Source organism: Necator americanus, chromosome II, assembly GCF_031761385.1.
Source record: "Necator americanus strain Aroian chromosome II, whole genome shotgun sequence".
Taxonomy (NCBI): Eukaryota; Metazoa; Nematoda; class Chromadorea; order Rhabditida; family Ancylostomatidae; genus Necator; species Necator americanus.
This window is the reverse complement of record NC_087372.1, coordinates 34,564,404-34,583,545: the sequence shown is the minus strand read 5'-3', so window position 1 is coordinate 34,583,545 and position 19,142 is coordinate 34,564,404. Positions and strand designations below refer to the sequence as shown.

Sequence of the window (19,142 nt, the reverse complement as noted above, 5' to 3'; positions counted from 1 at the left end):
AGAATCACCCTTCTCTCAATAATCTACGATCCCCGTATACGAATACTCTACCCGAAATCCGTACCACCTCAGATTCGTGGGGTGATGCCTTTAGTTCCCAACTAATCTCCGATAATTATTGCCTTATCGCAAGAGATGTATGCGGCCTAGCATTGTCCTGGTGGAGCATCACTCCTTTGCGAATCGCTAATTCTGGCCGACATTGCTTTATCCAATTCTATTAGTTGTCAACAGTAGCGGTCCGAATTGACATTCTTCGAAGCCCCTCAAAATATATCACACTTTTGTAGTCCTACCAAACTGATGGCATAACCTTCTTTTGATGGAGATCAGCTTTGAACATCGATTGAGCAGGTTCATCCGGGTTTGACCATGATCGTTTACGAGCAACATTATTGTGAATAATCCATTTTTTCGTCACCAAATCCTATTCGCTTTAAAAATGGGTCGTCTTTATTGCGTTTGGAGTGCAATTCGCAGATACTAACTCGCTGCGTAAAGTGATTTTCCTTCAAATCATGTGGCACCCAAACATCTAGCTTTTTTACCAGTCCAAGTTTTTTTATACGTTCGTGAACTGTTCGCATGGATGCGCTGGTCTTCTCAGAAAGTAATCGTACGGGTACAAGACGGTCAGCTTCGATCAATGCCATCAAATGATCATCATCAACGCCTATTGGTCGGCCAGAACGTTGCTCAACTTGAAGTGAAAAATTGCCAGAACAGAAATTTTGTGAACGAATTTTCACATGTGCTCTGTGATAACACATTAACACCATACGTTTCACATAGATCGTGGAAAGCATCAGCAGCTTTTTTGCCACTACGGAAGTAAAAAAGCTGAATGTGCCGAAAATGCTCCTTCTGACATTCCATGTTTAAATAGCTCCTGAAAATACAAATGGAAATGAAAGTTGCACATTTTTTTCTTAAAAGAAACACAAATAAATACTTGTAATGTATGTCAGATAAAAACAAATAATAACGGGAAAATCCTTTCAAAACAAGCGTTTAAAAAAATTTATTTTCAAAATCCCAATACTTTTTACATGCTTTTTTACCCATCGACAGTGGCTACAGACGGCAAAGAGTTCGATCCACGCCGTAGTCTTTGATTTTTTCAAAATGAAAAGATAATTAGTGAGGATGCTTTTTTGGAAATTGCGCCTACAACATTACCCATTGCATTTGCGTGGTTTAGAGGTAATTTTAGCGAATTACATAGCCGCTGACTGGAAATGACAGCTGGACTGGCCTTTGTTCAGCATTTTGTTATATTAAAGTAAACATAAATAACAGACTGCAGAAAAGACGAAAAAGGACAATTCTGTGTTTTGTAGAGGAATATTTGCACTATAAAGTACTTAAATTATCCTCTTTAGAGACCCTCTGGCTTTTTTTGAAAGCTATGTGAGAAAAAGTTGAAAATTTTAGAAGTTTTTCAATTTTTTAAATTTTAATTTTGAGAGAACGGAAACATGGAAGAAAGTGAAGTTAATTTCTGATAGCTAGAATCATTCCTCATGAAAAAAAAATTTGAATCGAATTAATTTCTGTTGGAGCTGAGTTATTGGACTTTGTTCAAAGTCGATTTGAACAGGTTTTGATGCGCAGCCGAAAATCTGAAATTTTGCACTTCTTCTCGTTGCAGGATTACGGTAGTGCGATCCAAAAAACGATGCATTATTCTGATAGAGCGCTGAAAAAGATGTGCAGCTGTGGTTTCTGCGCGAAAAGGGGTAGAAGGACATTACATGACGACGCGTAGATGTAGAATGAGATTAATTAAACAGCGAAGAGGATCCGCTCATCTCTCCCTATTCCTGCTTAAAAAAGCGTGGGAACCGCTTTAATTTCTACGAAGTACGTTGGAACGCGTTTCTATGTGCACGTTCTAGTCTCCTCAGCTGCCTATTCACTGGTTTTACTTGAATAAGCTGGTGAGGAGACCCATTAATCCTCGATCGCTCGCACTTCGATGCGTCGCGCGCTGCAGCTGAAATTATCGTAGAAACAGCGTCTTCCAACCCGTTTTTTTACGGCGGTTAGGAAGAGGTGAGCGGAACCACCTCGGATCCTGCATTCTACAACCCCATCGCTAGCTTCTTCCACTGATTCGCGCACCAGATTTCGTCAGATTCGTGGTATACTGCGTTTGAAAGGCTGCGTTCGAAGCGGTGCGGTGGAGTTAGCGCTTAGGATCTAATTGAACCCATTGGTAGCTTCGCTCGAGATTCAATGATGAGTGGGCCATCTGAAGGTCCCATATCAACCCCAACGACCGCAACGCACCACCGCAAGCGCTTCGAGCGCAGCCGCTGACGCATCTGCACTGAACTTCAGATCGCTTTGACCTAAATATAACACGTATGTTTACAGAGTCTTCCTCATGCGACGATATGATTGAAAGCTAGCAACAGAAAGGTATAGAAATGACTCTTACGTATAACTCGTTATTCCCAATAAATGGAGTTGAGACACAGATAGTAACTCGTGGAATTTTGCCAAGAAGTGCATGTTCCCACCAAAAGCACCTCCTCTTCATGTGAAACATCGATGGCTCTCGTCGGTAAATCCTAAGTTATCTTTTAGAGAACAGCTTTCGCCCTTCATGTTACTCTCATATGGTTCCATCGCAGAAACTCCCCCCTCACAGCTTGCAGATGAGAGGTTGGCTTTCTCGTCGGCTTCAGTATTCTCAGCTGAAAACCTTTGATATGTAGGCAGTAATTCCCACTGCCCTAAATATCAAACCATTTTCGTCTTCTTCTGCGTTACCATTGGTGACGCGTCTCCAGGAGTAGTTATTGCGCTCCGTAAACGATTACATTCCTTGTCCTTTAACATAGAAATCGAACACTTCGTATCGTTCCATTTTCGCAAGCCAACATCATTGTTTTTATACTACTCGGCAGTTAATTCGACTTTTAGCGACCTCGCAAGTCTTTTTTTTGCAGGTATTTGGATCCATATAATCACTAAATGGGAGATGTTATTCAAGAAACTGCTTCGGGAGTAGGTGACGCTCAAGGGAGAGTTGTGAATCAGGTGATACCATTGCTTGATCTTTCTATCTTGAATAACTAGTTACTGGGTCAATGATCTCTGTTTTCGTTTGCTTTTTTTGTGTACGTCTGTTTTTTATATCTCTTCTACTGCTTAGTTTAGGACATTTCGCAGGCCAGCGTATCTGGCGTTGTGGATGCGGATCAAGTCATCGTAGGTGAGATTATGAGAGCTTCACTAGAAACCTCTTCTCTTTAGAAAATGTGAGTGAATGAGACTTGATTACCTCAAGTATTTTTAGATGGATATTGTGTTTGTAGCAGCAAACCGACGGTTTTTTTGTGGCCAGCTTTCAAGAGGTCTGTGGTCAGAATTTGTCTGTGTGTCATGTAATTTTTATCTCTCTTTGTTATGAGAATTGTATCTTGATTTATGATTAGATCTTTGCCATACAACTTTCTTACTTTCTCTGTTTACGTCTCCTATCTTTGTGAATTGCTGTTCACTCTTTTTTTTTATAGCAACTCATGGAGGATTCGCCTTAAGCGAGTTCATGATAGTCTATCCAAAAGCAGTGCAAAGGAAAAAGACGAGGTTTGCCTGCTCTCAGCTTTATTTTCTTTCCGATATTGATTAATTCTTTGCGACAGTTTGAAGTTTTCTTTTCCGAATTGGGTGTACTAGACGAATGATAGGATTAATAATTTGTGGAATTCAATCTTCCTTTTTGAAAAGTGCCAAATGTTACCAATTATTAGTACCCTTGCCTGTTTCATTCTTTTCTAAAAATGTAGCAAAAACATGCTCTTACTTCTCCTTCACAGTGCTGTTTCGATAGCTTCTTTCAAGCCAAGGTCTATTAGCAAGGAATAATTATATCATATCTTGTTATGAGTACATCTTCCTAACGACGTTGATATTGCAGCCCACTACTTCCTCAATATCTGATCAGAAAAGGTACTCTTATGCCTATTCATGCCGGCTTCGGTGCACTAGTCCTGAAGTCTTGCCAAAAATTGACTCTCAGAATCTTCTAGAAATTGCTGGAAGTACAGCACAAGCAGTAAGTGTACTTTCACGCCAGTTGAGTTGCATGATGCGATGTTCTCTTTGGGTTGACTTAAAGCGTATCCCTTTCCAGTTCAAGGATGTTTGTGTTGCAATCAAAAAACGTGAAGAAGCTAGGAATTCATCGAAAAAAGTGCGAAAATCTTTAGCGACAACGACAGAACCTATCTCAGAAAAACAAGGCACTGGTAAGAAAAGATCTAAAGAAGTGGAGGAAACGCCGAAGTCGAAAGAGAAATCTCGGCACAAAGACCGTGATAGTCAAATTGAGACAAAGGAAAAGACTCGAAGAAAAAGTAAGGATGCTCCTGAGCCACAAAAGAAAAAGTCAAGGAAGGATAAGAAGGAAAGATCGTCTTCACAAGAGAGAAAGGTGCTCTTCTTTCTGTTTTCTTGCATTGTGCAAAATAGAATGATGTCCTTTTTTATTATGCGTGTAGCTCATTCTGAGTGTGGAATTCACATTTGTAAAATTGCTCAAGGACATTTGAGAGAAACTGCGGGATACGACAATACATTTAGGATGTGAACGGAAGCAAATTCAACCTGACCACGTTATCCGAGGGAACGCCTTCGCCTTCTGAGGGTTGGTTATCAAGAATAGCTGACTTCAAGTCCTTGAATGGAATGAGCCCGTATTTTCATATTATCAAGATCTTTTCGTCCTTCGAAACTGTTTTTGTCTGTATTTTGGTCGTATCTGAACTGAACACCCCTCTTATTGATATTGGAGCATGTTTGTTATTTCATATTTGTTTTTGGTACCAATTTCTTTTAGTATTCTTCGACATGCACATTTTTTCTTCATTTAGAAGGGCTGTCCGCTTTACCAGAAAAGGAGGAAACCGCTGAAAAGATGAGAAAAGATACACCTCCGTCTATTTTGCAAACAGTTAGTTAATTTTCCAAGTTTTTCATTGGTTAATATGCAAGATATTGTGCTTGATTAGTTTCTGATGTAGTTGGAGCTGTGATTCAAAGTTTAATGTGTAGAAAAGTATGCTTCAGGAGCAGTCATCTTCAGTTGATATAAAGGGATGGTCAAAAGAAAAAATAATAGAGTTTTTCGATCTGAAAGAATTTACAATCGATATATCGGACTTCCCTCACCATGAACTCCAACCGTCGACAAGTTCTCAGGGTGAGTTCTGTTTTGATTTTCGCTTGAAAAAACCTTTGGATCACTTTTTCTTTACAGGTAGTGGTGAGAATTTCGAAGAAGCAACAAAGTCTGAAGAGAAACTACCCGACACCGTAAAGTCTAATACAGCAGAGTCAGATCCTGCACCGGACAAGGATAAAAATAAGGAGAATGTAGAGCTCAAAGAAGAAGAAAATAGCAAGCGAAAACGGAAACGTTCTGCATCCATGTCGTCTTCCTGCTCGAGCGCGTCCTCGTCGCGACATCCTTCGTGAGTTTCTACTCACATGTTATGCATCGCAGTTCCTTTTTTAAAGTAAAATAATATTTTCATCTCATCATTATGCTTCCTTCTATATCACTGCAGTTCGTCATTTTGGAACAGTTTATCAGTAGGCTTATGTCCGAGCGTGTTCGTACGCCTCATAATTCGTTTTTTAAGACAACAGATTCTCTGTCCTATTGTTTAACACTATTTTTTGTTTGCGTCACGTAAATGTTCTTCTACTATCGTTTAGTCTTTTCAGATCTGATGAATCAGATAATGACAGGAATACGCAAGCAAAGAGTGCTGCTAAGAAAAAACCACATAGCGAAAGGTATTTTAATCTTTATAATCTCTAGGTTCCTATATTTTTGCCGTCCTCATATCGTTTTCAATCCTGAGAAGCTTACAGTGCTGAACTCTAGTTTCCTTATTAAGTTTTGGATGAACGGGCAAAGTAATGTGTTTGTTCTAAAAAAAGAAGTTTAGCTTTTGTTCTGAGATGAGACAGATGTGCCTGAATACCTTGTAGTGATCTTCTGTTGTCTTTTGTGTTATCTTCAAGACTTTTTTTGTCTACGTAATCGCTCAACAAACAGACTTAGAGATGAAGTAATTCTTTTCTTTTTCTTGCGTCCACCAGGATTGCAAAAGCCATTCGAGTTCCCTTTTCTGCTTTCAAATGATTCACTCGCCTATTCTCTCTTTGCAGCGATCCTGCCATTCAACATTTTTTTCGTGTGGTTAAAAAAAGTTTTTTTTTTGTTGAAAAATTTGTGGAATATTTTAGTGATGCTCATCCAAACATTTTCTTCTTGAATCTATCTAGTATGATCGATTGTCATTATTATAGTCATATACAGTCGTTGCTCTTTTTTCAGACCCTGCGTTGAATGCGGTCGCTGGCTTGATGATTGCGTAAAGGACTGGAGAGAAACTTTGGGACAATCATCAGTTTGGTGTTCACGAGAATGTATTGAGAGAAGGGTTGCAAGAGCCCATGAGGTTCAGAAATTTCAGAATACTAACTCTTTGTAAGAGTATTAAAATGACAAAATTAAAGTTCTTGGTTTCGGGAGGTGGAAATGCTATGCTTCCATTTCTTCAAGATCTTCATTGTTGACGATGCAGCTAGAAAAATGTACTATTCAGGTGCTGCCGGAAGGCTATGGTGCACTGACTTTATTACGAGGTGATGGACAACTTTTAACAACAGGACCAACATTAGTTAATCTAGCGGAATTTATTTACAAATACCCGGAATATGAACCGGTTCTACCGGTTGCGAAGAAAAAATCTCCGGCGAAGAATGGTGCGTTCAGTTCTTTCCATCGAAATGGTTGATGTAAAAGTCAGCAGTCACACTTCCCTTTGATTAGTCGGAATTTAGAGCAGACACGCGATACAAAGAAGTCGAATCCGAAATTGTTATCAAAAGATTCCGACAGGATACGGTTTAATGTAAGGAGAGCATTTTCGGATGCGCTGGTGAAAAGGTCAGCTTGTTGCATTTTTTTTTTTTTTGCTACTCTTGGTGCTCCCATTGCACTTCAAGACTTTTTGTATGTTCGAAACTTTAATTTCTTCGTTCTCCTCCAATTTATGCCACTATTTTGATCGCAATTTACTTTCCACTAGATTTTTCTCTGAAGAACTAGGATGAGTTTTTTAATACAAAAATTTATAATTATTTAGGAATTATCAAACAGCTAATTCTTATACTATATCTTATTCTTATACTCATTGTCTACGAGTGTTGAGGAAAGTGAGCAATGTTGATTAAAAATAAAAATTGTCCACAACATAAAATAGTAGTGTCAAAACGACAAAAAGCACGGTGTAGGTGCGTAAGCGGCTGCCCTCGGAGCGGTGCGGCGGAGCGTGGCTGTCGCGATGGAGTCAGCCCGATTCCAACTGCCTTCTCCGCTTCGAGTGAAGTCGCTTACTGAACTGCACCATGCTTCTTGCTGTTCTGACTTTACTATTTATTTTTTTCTCGTGGAAAAGATTTGTAAGTTTATTTGATTAATTTATCATTAATTTTTTTTCAATTTAATTGATTTTCTTTCTTAGTTTTTTTTTGTAATTGCATTTGAACATCAGGAAATCAGCGGTAAGGTTCTGCTGCTTTTTCTAGCTTTTATAGAAGAAAAATGTGATGTGATTTTCTACATCCTGTGTTGATTGCGATATATTGCCTCAACAGTTTTCCAAAATGTTTAATATAAAAAATTTTGAAATGTTCAAAACAAGAGTGGTGGGGTATTTTACAATGTTTGAATGATTTATTTTCGAAAATCTAAAAGATTATACATCGACCTAATGTATTTGGTCTTTCTCTATAAGCATCACACAGGTGAGTTCGGTTTTACATGCGAAGCAACCCTCGATATTTCGGTGGTGCGCTAAAGTGACGTATGGATGCGTTTTCATTCATTTCCTAGATTGATATTTATTTTCCGTTCATCACTGTTCAAATGATTAAGAAATTGCAATTACTGTCAGGATATTATTTCTAAGGTCACGGTTTCAATGAATTGTAGATCTGTCTATGGAACATTTTGATGCCTTTCAAAATTATAATTGCATTTATAGAGCTAAAATGGACAAGGTAAAATCTGCCATGAAGTTGTGTAAGGATATCGCCGAAAATGTGGAGGCTGCTCTATTCAAAAATTGCGAATCAAATTTGAATTCGCCGAAGTATAAAAGCTGGACGAAGGCATTCATAGAAAACGTGGCTGATTGTCGCAATAAGGTATAGGATTTTTTTTCTAAACGTGATAATCCGTGTTTGTTGAGTTTATTAGTTTTATTAGTTTTTTTTTTCTATGCGAAAGTGAAATTCAGAGCTGAATCCATGCTCTCGCTCCACTTCATTTCCAATTCCCTGTTTAGAGCTTCTACTACCGCGTATTGATGGGTATGATCTCAGTACATAAGGTAGTGACATTAGAAGCAGATGACATGAAAAAACCAGAATATTCCGCGCCGTTAGATGGTACGATTTCTGTTTTTATTTTGTGGTTTCGACACCTGACGATATTTCATTCAATTTTCAGATGAAGGAAAAAATGTAGCAACTGCTAGTGCTAAGGTTGAGGATGTTACTCCATTGTCATCTCTAACAAATGATCCTAAAGTAGAGGAGAGTGGACAAGATGTGAAGGAGATTCCAGCCAAAATCGATAATGATAGTGTAACGTCCGCATCTCTAAGCGAGCCGAACCTGTCAAGGAAAACACCTACAAAGAAAGAGCAATCCGTAAAGCTAGTATCATCTTCCCAGAAAAAATCCGATATTAGGCCAATGAAACGACCCACGAGGCGCTCGGATTCTCAAAAATCTGCACAAGTTTCGGCTCTAGATGCGATTCTCGGTGACGGAGCCAAAGATACAACCGAACAGCATTTGAGCCACTTCTACGATGTAAACTGTAGTATTTGTTTGGCAAAACAAAAGTCTCAAGCAGAAGCTGAAAGAAAAGAAAGGGAGGAGAAGGAAAAACAACGGGAGGAAGATAGAAGGTTCAGAGAGGTGGGTCTGTTCACTTTATAACGGTTGGAAAATATCGAACATGTTTTCAAACAGGAGTGAGCTGAAATATATTTATTCACAAATACCTGGAATGCAAGAAAGGGAAAATAAGGATCAGAAACAATGCTTAAGGAAATTTTCGAGACTGAGGTTTTCCATCCCTAACAAAGTTTTGAATTATTATTATATCACAGTGAAAACATACAAGTAATTCCACTAATTCAATCCCATTTAAAATATCAGGAGCCCACGGAGCAATAAGTCTACTGGGCTTCTGTAACAGGCGTTAGGAAAGATGCCTACGATGTTGATGTGTCTCCTCAAAATTAAGCAAATTTCCACGAGTGCTCCATGACTTACCTGCCACCTACTTTAGAGTGTCACCTTTTTAATTTTAATTTTTAGTGTTTTTTTTCTTTACTTTTAAGTTCTCATTAGGTTAGCAAAAGATTCTATTGTTCTTGCATGACAAATAGTGTGTTCGGTCATCTTCTGCGTTCCCTGTAAGTACATCAATTCAAAGGCTCTAAATTCTCCGTTGGCCTGAAGTGGCTCCCCTCAACCGTGTCGTCAGAAGAGGACCTTTTAACACTGCGACACTTTGTTCCGTGATGTAGATAGGACTTCTGTAGTCTCATTTTCAATAAATAGTGCACATTAAAGGTGTGCAAAGATTCTTTCACATGTTAGCATCCAAAAAAAAGTTTGAAACACAGTATATGGTTTGTGTTCTAGATGCTTCCTCCGGAGAGGCGATATGGCTCTTCACTAAGAGAACAACGAGCTATTGATGACCTCAACACTTCCGAGCGACTAAGTTATGATGAGGTGAGAAACAGACTTTTTGCAAGTTAAAAACTTTGTAATTCTGTTATTTTTGTTTTCTTTTCCATGCTTTATTTCTATGTCTCTCATTTACAGATTCTTTTTATGCAGTTTGAATTTTTTTTTCTCGTGTTCCTACATTTCAGAAGTTTTTCAACTTATTGTAGCTGGGTGGCAACTTTCCCTATGTCTAATAAGTATTATGCATATATTTACCTACCTACACAAAGTCTCTTGAAAAAAAAAATCAGGATTCTGATAGTTCACAAAATCTCCTGGAGATTCCGGAAAGATCGTTCTTCGTTCTCATCTTTTATCTCTACCTCTGTTTTTCTGTCGGTAAACTCAGTACGCTTTTGTTCGATATTTGCTTTTATGTGCTGGTCGTAGTTTGCCATCAAAAATAGAGTTGTTAAGAAGTTTACAAAGTTTGTGGAAGGTTACATCCGTTTCCTGGAGGCGATTCAGTTGTCTATTCAGTCTATTTTTAATTTTGTTTCGATTGAAACACGTGAATGGATGAATATGAAATTGGCCAGTTATTTTTTTATTCTCCAAAATTCTTCCTCTCATTCTAACTTTGCAAAAATTCCCTAAGTCCTTTTTTTTCTGAATTTCGATTTGTTCCCAGTTCAAACGAGTACAAACTCCGGAAAGTACTGGTGCTGCATGCGCGTCGGACGATGAGTACGCTGGTTCGTACGGTGCTGGTGACAATGAATCGCCCATATTTGGCGACACCTCGATCCCATTGTTAGAACCCCGGTGTGTTCCGATTTGCTACTTTATGTAGAATGTGAAAGTGTATTAGTGTAAAGGATGGTTTTATTGAAATGGAGTGTTTTTTTTTTCATTCTTTGAGCGTTTAGGCGGACTATGGAGGAGTGGAGGGAGTGCAGAGAACCTGGCTTTGTAGAACCAATATGGAGCGGGTGAGAAGTTTTTTTTTTATTTTCACTGTCGGATACAAATCTTCTTTCATTAATCACCAAGTATTATTTTCAATATTACAGCCCAAGCACTACTGTATGGAATGGAAAAATTTCAATAAATAATAGTATGGTAATGACATCATTGTGTCTAGTCTCCAATCCTATAGCCTACAGGACCGCACCAGAGCTGCCACATGTTCTTCGAATCAAAGTGAGTGACGAAGTATCTGAATATGCATATTTTGACTTGATAGTCTATATTTTCAGGGGAGAATTGGCCCTGTGATTGTTTTCGACTATGTCCATGGTATAGTAAAAAATCGCGAGCACCACGTTTGCGTTCTGCGGCTGACTACACCAGGTACTTTGACTTATGTGAAAGTCTTATACAATTTTGCAGGTTTGTTCTTATTTTCTATCTTCTAAATTTCGCGTTTCAGTTGATTACGAGGATGAACAGCGCTTTTTCTCGCTTTATGAAGATATGATCAGAAAAGGGCGATATTTCGCCATTGACGTACCGGCAGATTCATGCTTCAAGGACATGTATCTAATGCCGTTACCTCCTGGTGAGGAACCACCAGGTAAGCTTTTCAAGCTATTGCAAATAGTATATACGCAAAAGTGCTGTCGTATAATTTACAAATTTAGCGATTCTTCTTCCATTTGATGGACCAGGAATTCCTTCTAGGCATCCTCCAATGATTATTTGTGTGATGGTTGTCTATGGATCTGGTAGACCGTGGTGTCCTGACTTTCAGTTAGTATTTACTTTCTTTATTAATTCATTTGTGTGCAAGAACGGTGGTGGTATATAGGTGGTGAATAATCTCCTGCAAACTACCCTCAATTACGGCAGGGTTACACTGAATCTAAAGTCGGTTTCGGCAACTTATTGTTTCCTAAAGTCTTCATTATTAAGGAACTCTCTCCTAAGAGATGTGGTGCCGGGACGAAGTCCTAAAGATCCTCCAGTTAGCGTCGATTCAGTACCATCTCGCCCACGTTCCTCTACTCCAGGATCCCCTGATGAACGAACTAGGTACTCGGATATATACGGATAGATACTGGACGGGGATCTTTTGCATTTCTGGGTCTCAAGTAACAAATATATTGTAATGGTACTTTATTGAGTACTTATGAAATGATTTTTTTTTATGGAAGAGGTATGGTAACAGTTGATACCACTGTGTACAACAGCTATGGAGATTTTACGCCGTATTCGCGTCCGTTCCTCACTGTCCATTTCTGAGAATAAACTGAACGAAAATCATAGCTTTTTTTCTGCCAGCCCCCAGAACATCAAGCGGCGCTAACCGTTGCCTTTTGCTGCACATTTTCTGCCTCTTTCTATTCATGAAAAATGGTAGACCAACCAGTTTTTATGTGCTAACTATTCGCTAGCTTTTGTCGTATGTTGACTAAAGGACCGAGTTTCACGAGAGTTTTGATATGTTATACTTCAGACCGGTTTCTACAGTTTCGCAAGAGGTTCAAGTTAGTCCCGATAGAATTGACGAAGAAGGTAGGCTTGTTATTGTTATGGATGACCTACTTTCCCATAAAGTCATTAATGCTCTCCTCAATGTCAATGTTTTCTTTTTCTAAACTAGGGTACGGTTAATGGATTTTTACAGTTCCTAAGTCTGCGGAAAAAGTGCACGAACCCGAAAATATACCGCACGACACTGTATCCACCTCAGCGGCAGATGCTAATGCTCCTCAATCTGAACTGCAAAGTCAGTCCGTTGTGACTACACCATCAGATTCACCTCAAATGGATTTTGCTCCTGTGTGTGAGGCAGACAGCTTGTTACCGTCGAAGTACGATTTTTGAAATCACTTAGTTTTTTCGTTTTTAGTTCTTTTTCCAAGTTATTCTCAGGAGACTTTCACTGACCATTTTTCCACTTGTTCTGATTTTTCTGTTTTTGTATTCACTACATTTTGTAGTACTTCACGTTTCAAAGGTTTTTTTAGGTTCTTTGTAATGTGCAAGGAAGCCGCTAAGGAGCCGGTAAAGGTTCCTGATGCTGAAGAAATCGATAGTCTCCCAGATTTGTTGGTTTACATTCAGCTTAACAACAATCCTAGTAAGTATTCCAAACTTATCATTTTTATGATTTTCTTGCTAACAAGAACTCTTTTTAAGGGGAAATTAAAGAAGTAGTGGCTCGGTTCATGATGAATCCCACATTGTCTGATGAGGACAGGGAATTAATACGAAAGAAAGTAATGGAAAAAATATCGTCCGAGAAGAAGAAGAAGGCGGAAAACAAAAAGTGGATAGATTTTCCGCCATTAAATTTTTGAATGTTCAACACGCTAAGTCTCACAGCGTGATGTTCCAGACCTCGAGATCCATCTCAAGATAGCACTCTGCCGGAAGAAGAGCAGAAGCAAGATAATGCCAGTAAACCAAAAAGTGATGAAAGTCAAGAATCCTTAGACATTGATAGCATCGATATTGATTCGTTAAATCAATTATCCAGTTTTGTTGGAGAAGGCGCAAAAGATCTTTTGATGCAGGTGGGAATATAGGTGTTTCGTAATTAAATTTTTCTCTGTGGCAAAACAGCAAAATCTAGGTGGGAGATGAACCTGAACCAACTACTGGCCAATCACCGCCACCTCCACCCCCTCCTCCACCTGCTCCTCCACCTGCCCCTCCATTTGAGGAATTACAAGGACAACAAAAACTGACAAAATCATCACAGAAGGTGAGTGTTAGTAGTTGTGATGTTGAGGTTTAGCATAATCTTTGGCTTGTGGCTGTTTTTCATTCAATTATTTAAGATGAACGAAAACCGAGAGAACGCTCTATCATGTAGTGAAATGCTGCCTGGTCCACCTCCAGTGCCGCCTGTGTATGGTGATAACGACTCCTCTGAAAGTGGTCAGATTTTTTATTTCGCTGCTTCATAGCTAAGATCCTTCGATACATATGTCTAGATTTAATATCTGCTAATATTTAATTAGTATCAAAGGGATTGAAAAAGCTTGTGAGCTGTCACTCTCAATTGTTTCATTGTCAGGGTAGAACTTCTAACTCTAGGGCTTTATTTTTTTTTTTGTAATAATAGCCAGTGGCAGGCGCAGATACCCACAACTATGCTACCGAAGCACTGTTGCTTGTAGGTATAACGCGGTTGATAAGAGATTCCGCTGCGATTGCACGGTTGATGTTTCGAAAGCTAAAGCACAAAGCCAACCAAGTCTTTCACCCCACCGACGTCGAAAAATTGGTGACAGACTTCTTTGAGACTCGATACCCTCACAAGTTATTGTATAGGGGCGACATGCGTTCATAAACCTCAAGGGGCTTCGAAGTGGATCCCGTGGTGCAGATTGCAGATTGATTAAGGACAGACACTTTATCCTTTAATCTAGCTTGTGAGTTATAATTATTGCAGAAACACCACCAGATCACAAAAACAAAAGTGTGGTGGAGTCTCCAAATTTGCCACTCCCTCCTCCTTTTCCTCATCTGGGTGTAGTTCCATTGCCTCCACCGCCTCCAACTGTTTCAAGTCTGTTGAATTTCCATGTTTTTCAATGGATTTTTATGTGACGACCATCCTTACTTTTCAGGCCGTACGGATATTGCCGTACCTCCACCACCACCACCTCCACCATGTGTTTCTGATGATAAAAATGGTTCCACTGATCGGCCATCGACTTCTACTGCACAGGCTTTCATTGCTCCTCCTCCACCACCTCCAGTACTTAGTAAGCTTTTTAATTTTTTCGTGATAAGTAGTTGTATTTTGTTCAAAAGGAAAACTTTGATTTCTAGCTGCACCGCAAAGTGCTCCTGCTGCAGTTTCGTCTCAATTAGGACCACAAATGCCTTTCCCACCACCTCCAGGAGTATTTCCTCCCATTCCAATGCCACCTATACCCAACATGATGCCAGGATTCCATCCACCGTTCATGGGCAGGCCTCCTCCCGTAGTTCCTGGTATTGCCCCGGGCATGCCAGGAACGCCGAGACACCCCTACCCGGTACAGTCAGGCATGGGGCCACCACCACCATCTACTATGCGAGCACCAGGATTTATACCACAGCCACAAGGGCCTGGATTTCCTCGAGATAATAGAGAGTTCTTCGCAGGTCCTTCACCTAACCGTCCCGGATTTGTGCATGGTCCACCACCAGGATTTTTACCGACTCCACAAGCCCCGGGAATGGTAGGACTATAAATATATCGTATCAATATAATTGTATACAGTAGACGCAAAGCGTATTGTAACATGGCAAAGCAGCACACCATCAGTGAAGGAGTGCAGACGCGCCTCTGCAATATGCGGAACACTCCTAGAACTTCTTTGTTTTTGCTTCTTGAGTTTTTTGCTATTCTTTGGTATAGTAATGAAAGAAAAGCCTTAGGTACTCTTTACAAAGTCCTTTTCTATTAGTTTCATTATCTATTTTGGTCCAGAGATACCTGTTTGATCTCACTTTGTAGTGATCCAATCTCTATACTCTTTTGTGTAATCGTGCATGATTAGCGTTTGTTATGATCAGAATCATAGTAGAAACCCAAAATCCGTACGAAAGGGCTAGCTATGTACAGTTACACAAAAGAGGGGCAGAACTAGAGTTTCTGCAAGCTGAAGTCATTGAGGAGATGCATTAGAAGCATGAGAAATTTCCGATTTAGTGAAAAGGGTTCTCCCCATATAACTATTGCGGTGATGAAAATCTTGTGTAAAAAGTGGGACAGGAATTAGATTCTTACAGAGTGGGACCTTAGAGGCTTCTTGAAGCTAAAAAAGAGATAAAACTAATGGAAGAGGACTTCACTGAGACTCTATAAACCTTTGATGCACTATTCTACGAAAAAGTAATGAAAAACCATTGGAAAGAAGAAAGAAAAGAGGTCCAGAGGTTCTCTGGATACTGTAAAGAGAGTTCAGCCTCCATCGAGAATGCGTCAAGTCGTCATGTTACAAAACGTTTTACGTCAACTATATACTTTAGCAATAATTGCATTTTTATTCTTATTGAGTTATTCTTCATCAGGATATTCCTCAAAACCAGCCCAGCGCTATTGCCGGAACATTACCAACAAATCATGGAGCAGCAGGATTTCATGGTAATGATGTTACGATGTTTTCTGGTTATTTACATTATATGTTTTTTTTTTCTTTTCAGGTGGTTCTCACATGAGCCAAGAACGTAACACTTTTTCTGAACTTGCACCTCTTCCTAGCCAGATAGCAACAGCTCAGATCACTCCGAAAAGGTATGGGTTTGGCTCTTTATCTGACTACATATACATGACTCTTTCGAAATTTTGAGGAGAAATTTCTCCATTTTCACACTTTAGTCGAACTCCACTTACTTGAATTCTATGCTGGGTCCGTGTTTTTGGAGATTTTCATCTAAATCATTCATCATCATCAAAAGACGGTCACTACCTTATGAGGATGGTCTCTTTTAAAAACTGTTTCTACCACATATATACTATCACATACATATTGTATTGTATCACACGTATATATTGTGAGTATACTATCATATGTATACTACTACAATACCTATCTACTTTGATTTTATTCCATTCATGAGAATTAATACTTTTATTTCTTTTTATTTTGCTCTCCATTTTCTCGTGATTTGGTCATTAACTAAAGATTTAAGCAGTTTAAATGTAAGTTACCTCCCAAATTTTTCAGAGTTCCGCCATCTGGGATTGTCCCGAGTCTAGGTCGTGCTCTAACAGAGAAAGATTTGATTCCACGAACACCTACCCCACGTAAGCTTTATTTGATATCTTATGGATTACGTCTTGATGTTACAGATTGTCCAAGAAACTCTCACTATTCACTATGCTGTTCCTTGTTTCGCCTTTTAAAATCTTCAATTGTTTTGCTTTCAGCTTCTCCTTCTTCCAAAAGTGTTCCGATCGGCAGAAATGGGTTCGTGTTTAGATTGTACTGCGTTAGCCTCCCAGCGAATCTTGATAGAAACCTAATCTCTTATTCAGACCGCGAACCCCGAGCCCAGATTTTCTGAAGAAGCGCAGTCACGAGGAAGCGCTTGCACGGCTGAAGGAAGATATTGCCGCACATCGAAAAGAGGTTGAACTTCGAATGAGGGATGAACCTGACGGGAGGAAGTTGCAGAATGAGGTTAGATCCATAATGCGTTCATTCGCATACTTGTTTCATAATTTAGAGCTCATTTCCATTGCAGATGGTGAATGATTCTTCACTGTCGTGGCAGCAAGAAGCTGGAAACAAAAATGCAGTTTCTGCGCACGAACCAACGTCATCCAGAGGTAAAGCATCTCTGAAATGACTTTGTTTATTAGTGATTTTAGTTGTGATGGTTCAGGTAACACTAGTGATAGTGATGCTATGGAAGTGGACGCTGGCGAATCAGAGGGAGAAAATGATCATGATGAAGGATTGAGAGGATGGAACACACGGCAATTTTCTGGTAGGGGAACTGCTGGACCTGGAGAGCGTGGAAGACGATATGAAGCCCCCCAAGGTTGGGAAAAGTCACTTTTGGCGTAAACTATGCGTTTTTTTAGAACTCTGTATTCTTTGAATTCTTTAAAGTTTCTTAAAGATTTAAAGCACTTTTTTAAGTGAAATCTTCTCACATCTAAAATTGTGTTGTTGTCGCCAGTTTTCAGTTCCCTAAGTAGATTAGAGCTGAAAGCAGATACATTTGTGGAAAGTGAGCAATCAAAAGGCTAGAGTCAGTAAACAAGGAGGGTTTACAAAGAAATCAAACTTAAGGAATAATAGAATAGGATGTCCAATCATTAGTGCTATACTATCTTTCATTCGTTTTAAAGGCATCACCCCACGAATCTGAGGTGGTGCAGATTTCAGGTGGTACTCCACCTCAGATTCGTGGGGTGATGCCTTTAAGCAATATTATCAACACAACTTTGTTATTGGATAAAATTGCTGAATGTCTGAGTAATCTTTCCTATCCTGCATAGACAATTGCAGGACGTCGCGGATTACCACCAACACCACGTTCACGTGGCCCATTTGGAGCGACTCCGCGAGGTAGGCCTCCACAACAAGCAGGACGAGGTGGCTTTATGACTCCTCAACCATCGGCACCTCCACAGTTCAACCGCGGCAGGTTCTTTTCACCCCAGATGCGCGATTTTCGAGGTGCGCCCAATCTTAGACGTGGTTTAACGTTTGACAACCGTGGTGGTGGCAGTCCCGCATTTATGCGCGGTGGATTTCCACCGCGAATGCCACCTTCCTTCGGTCGGGGGGAATTTTATGGATCTCATGGTATGCATCGAGGTGGTCCTCCACCGCGAGGTATGCCACAAAATCGTCCTCGTGACATGTTTTGATGGCCAATAGGAGAAATTTGCGTATCATGTCATTACTACGGCGTAACGAAGCCGTGCTGTCTCATCGCTGGTATGTGATCCGTTGTTATATTCTATTTTTGGTTTTTGACTCTTGTATCAGTGTTATTCATCAGATTGTCTATACATAAATTTATTTCATTTGTTTGTTGCCGGTAGCGTTTGACTGAGTAGTATACATTGTTTTTGTTCAAATATTAGAGGAATAATGGGAACAACTGGTTCTCCTCAGGCAGTTAATTAGAATTCAGAATTAAACTAGTAGCTCAGTTAGTGCTAAACAGAAGAGCCTGTGGAGGTGCTTTGATATTATTTGGGTTTGCTGTTCTAAGATTATTGATCTTGTTATTTGTTTAAGGAGGCAAGTTATAAGACTTTTTTCAATCTTCTCTTATGTGTAATTTTTTTTTGTCAGTTCGTAAAGTCTTCTTGCTATTTAATAACAAGGCAGTTCACATATGTCACTTTATTTAACGTCATAGTGATCATACCTACTCTACACATGTGGTACCCAATCGAGAATAGTGCAAAACAGAAATTAGATGCTCATTTCGAGAATTTCTAATTTAGTAACAAAAACAACACCTTTTTTGTGAACTTATGAGTGATGTACACAAAGAGACTTTAGATATAGATACGATCCTTCACCGACCACAACATTATGCAACGCTGGCCCTGCATTTGACATTGCTCTGACATTTAAAGTTCATATGTTGGACTCTGTGTCTTCATGAATCGATGTTAACTCAGATTCCTTGCAAGTTGTGAGGTCAGATATGTTACTGCTCGCGAAGAGAGCGACATTACAACATAGAGAGTTAGGATCTTGCTTCGAACCTGAAACTTTCCCATGTTTTTCTTCATATTGATCGGTACTTGATAGGTGTTAGAGTTCACTCCTGCTTCCAACATGGAACGGATTTGGTTGACTAATTTGGATGTTCATTTCTGAATTCACCTGCCATTCGCGCCGTCGAAGAGAGTTCGCGGTTCTACAACCTCTTCTAGT

The 19,142-nt window shown here is 39.6% G+C and overlaps 1 protein-coding gene across 1 annotated transcript; it reads left to right on the top strand.

Annotated features, from left to right (window-relative positions):
* Positions 1-2,982: 2,982 nt before the first annotated feature.
* RB195_020413 (uncharacterized protein) lies at positions 2,983-18,115 on the top strand (the record flags this gene model as incomplete). The annotated part of the gene is made up of 43 exons (XM_013441421.2): positions 2,983-3,048; positions 3,169-3,223; positions 3,308-3,365; positions 3,528-3,600; positions 3,932-4,069; positions 4,148-4,447; positions 4,597-4,660; positions 4,887-4,966; positions 5,083-5,215; positions 5,273-5,486; positions 5,743-5,814; positions 6,362-6,485; positions 6,633-6,792; positions 6,871-6,976; positions 8,076-8,238; positions 8,379-8,481; positions 8,543-9,018; positions 9,754-9,846; positions 10,475-10,608; positions 10,713-10,775; positions 10,857-10,986; positions 11,043-11,136; positions 11,216-11,359; positions 11,427-11,535; positions 11,698-11,817; positions 12,242-12,300; positions 12,413-12,599; positions 12,756-12,868; positions 12,928-13,057; positions 13,127-13,304; positions 13,364-13,495; positions 13,572-13,671; positions 14,189-14,305; positions 14,367-14,504; positions 14,572-14,966; positions 15,802-15,874; positions 15,934-16,024; positions 16,458-16,537; positions 16,661-16,700; positions 16,769-16,913; positions 16,978-17,062; positions 17,119-17,277; positions 17,751-18,115. The coding sequence occupies 43 exons, from the start codon at positions 2,983-2,985 to the stop codon at positions 18,113-18,115; spliced, it is 5,859 nt and encodes a 1,952-aa protein (XP_013296875.2).
* Positions 18,116-19,142: the final 1,027 nt, after the last annotated feature.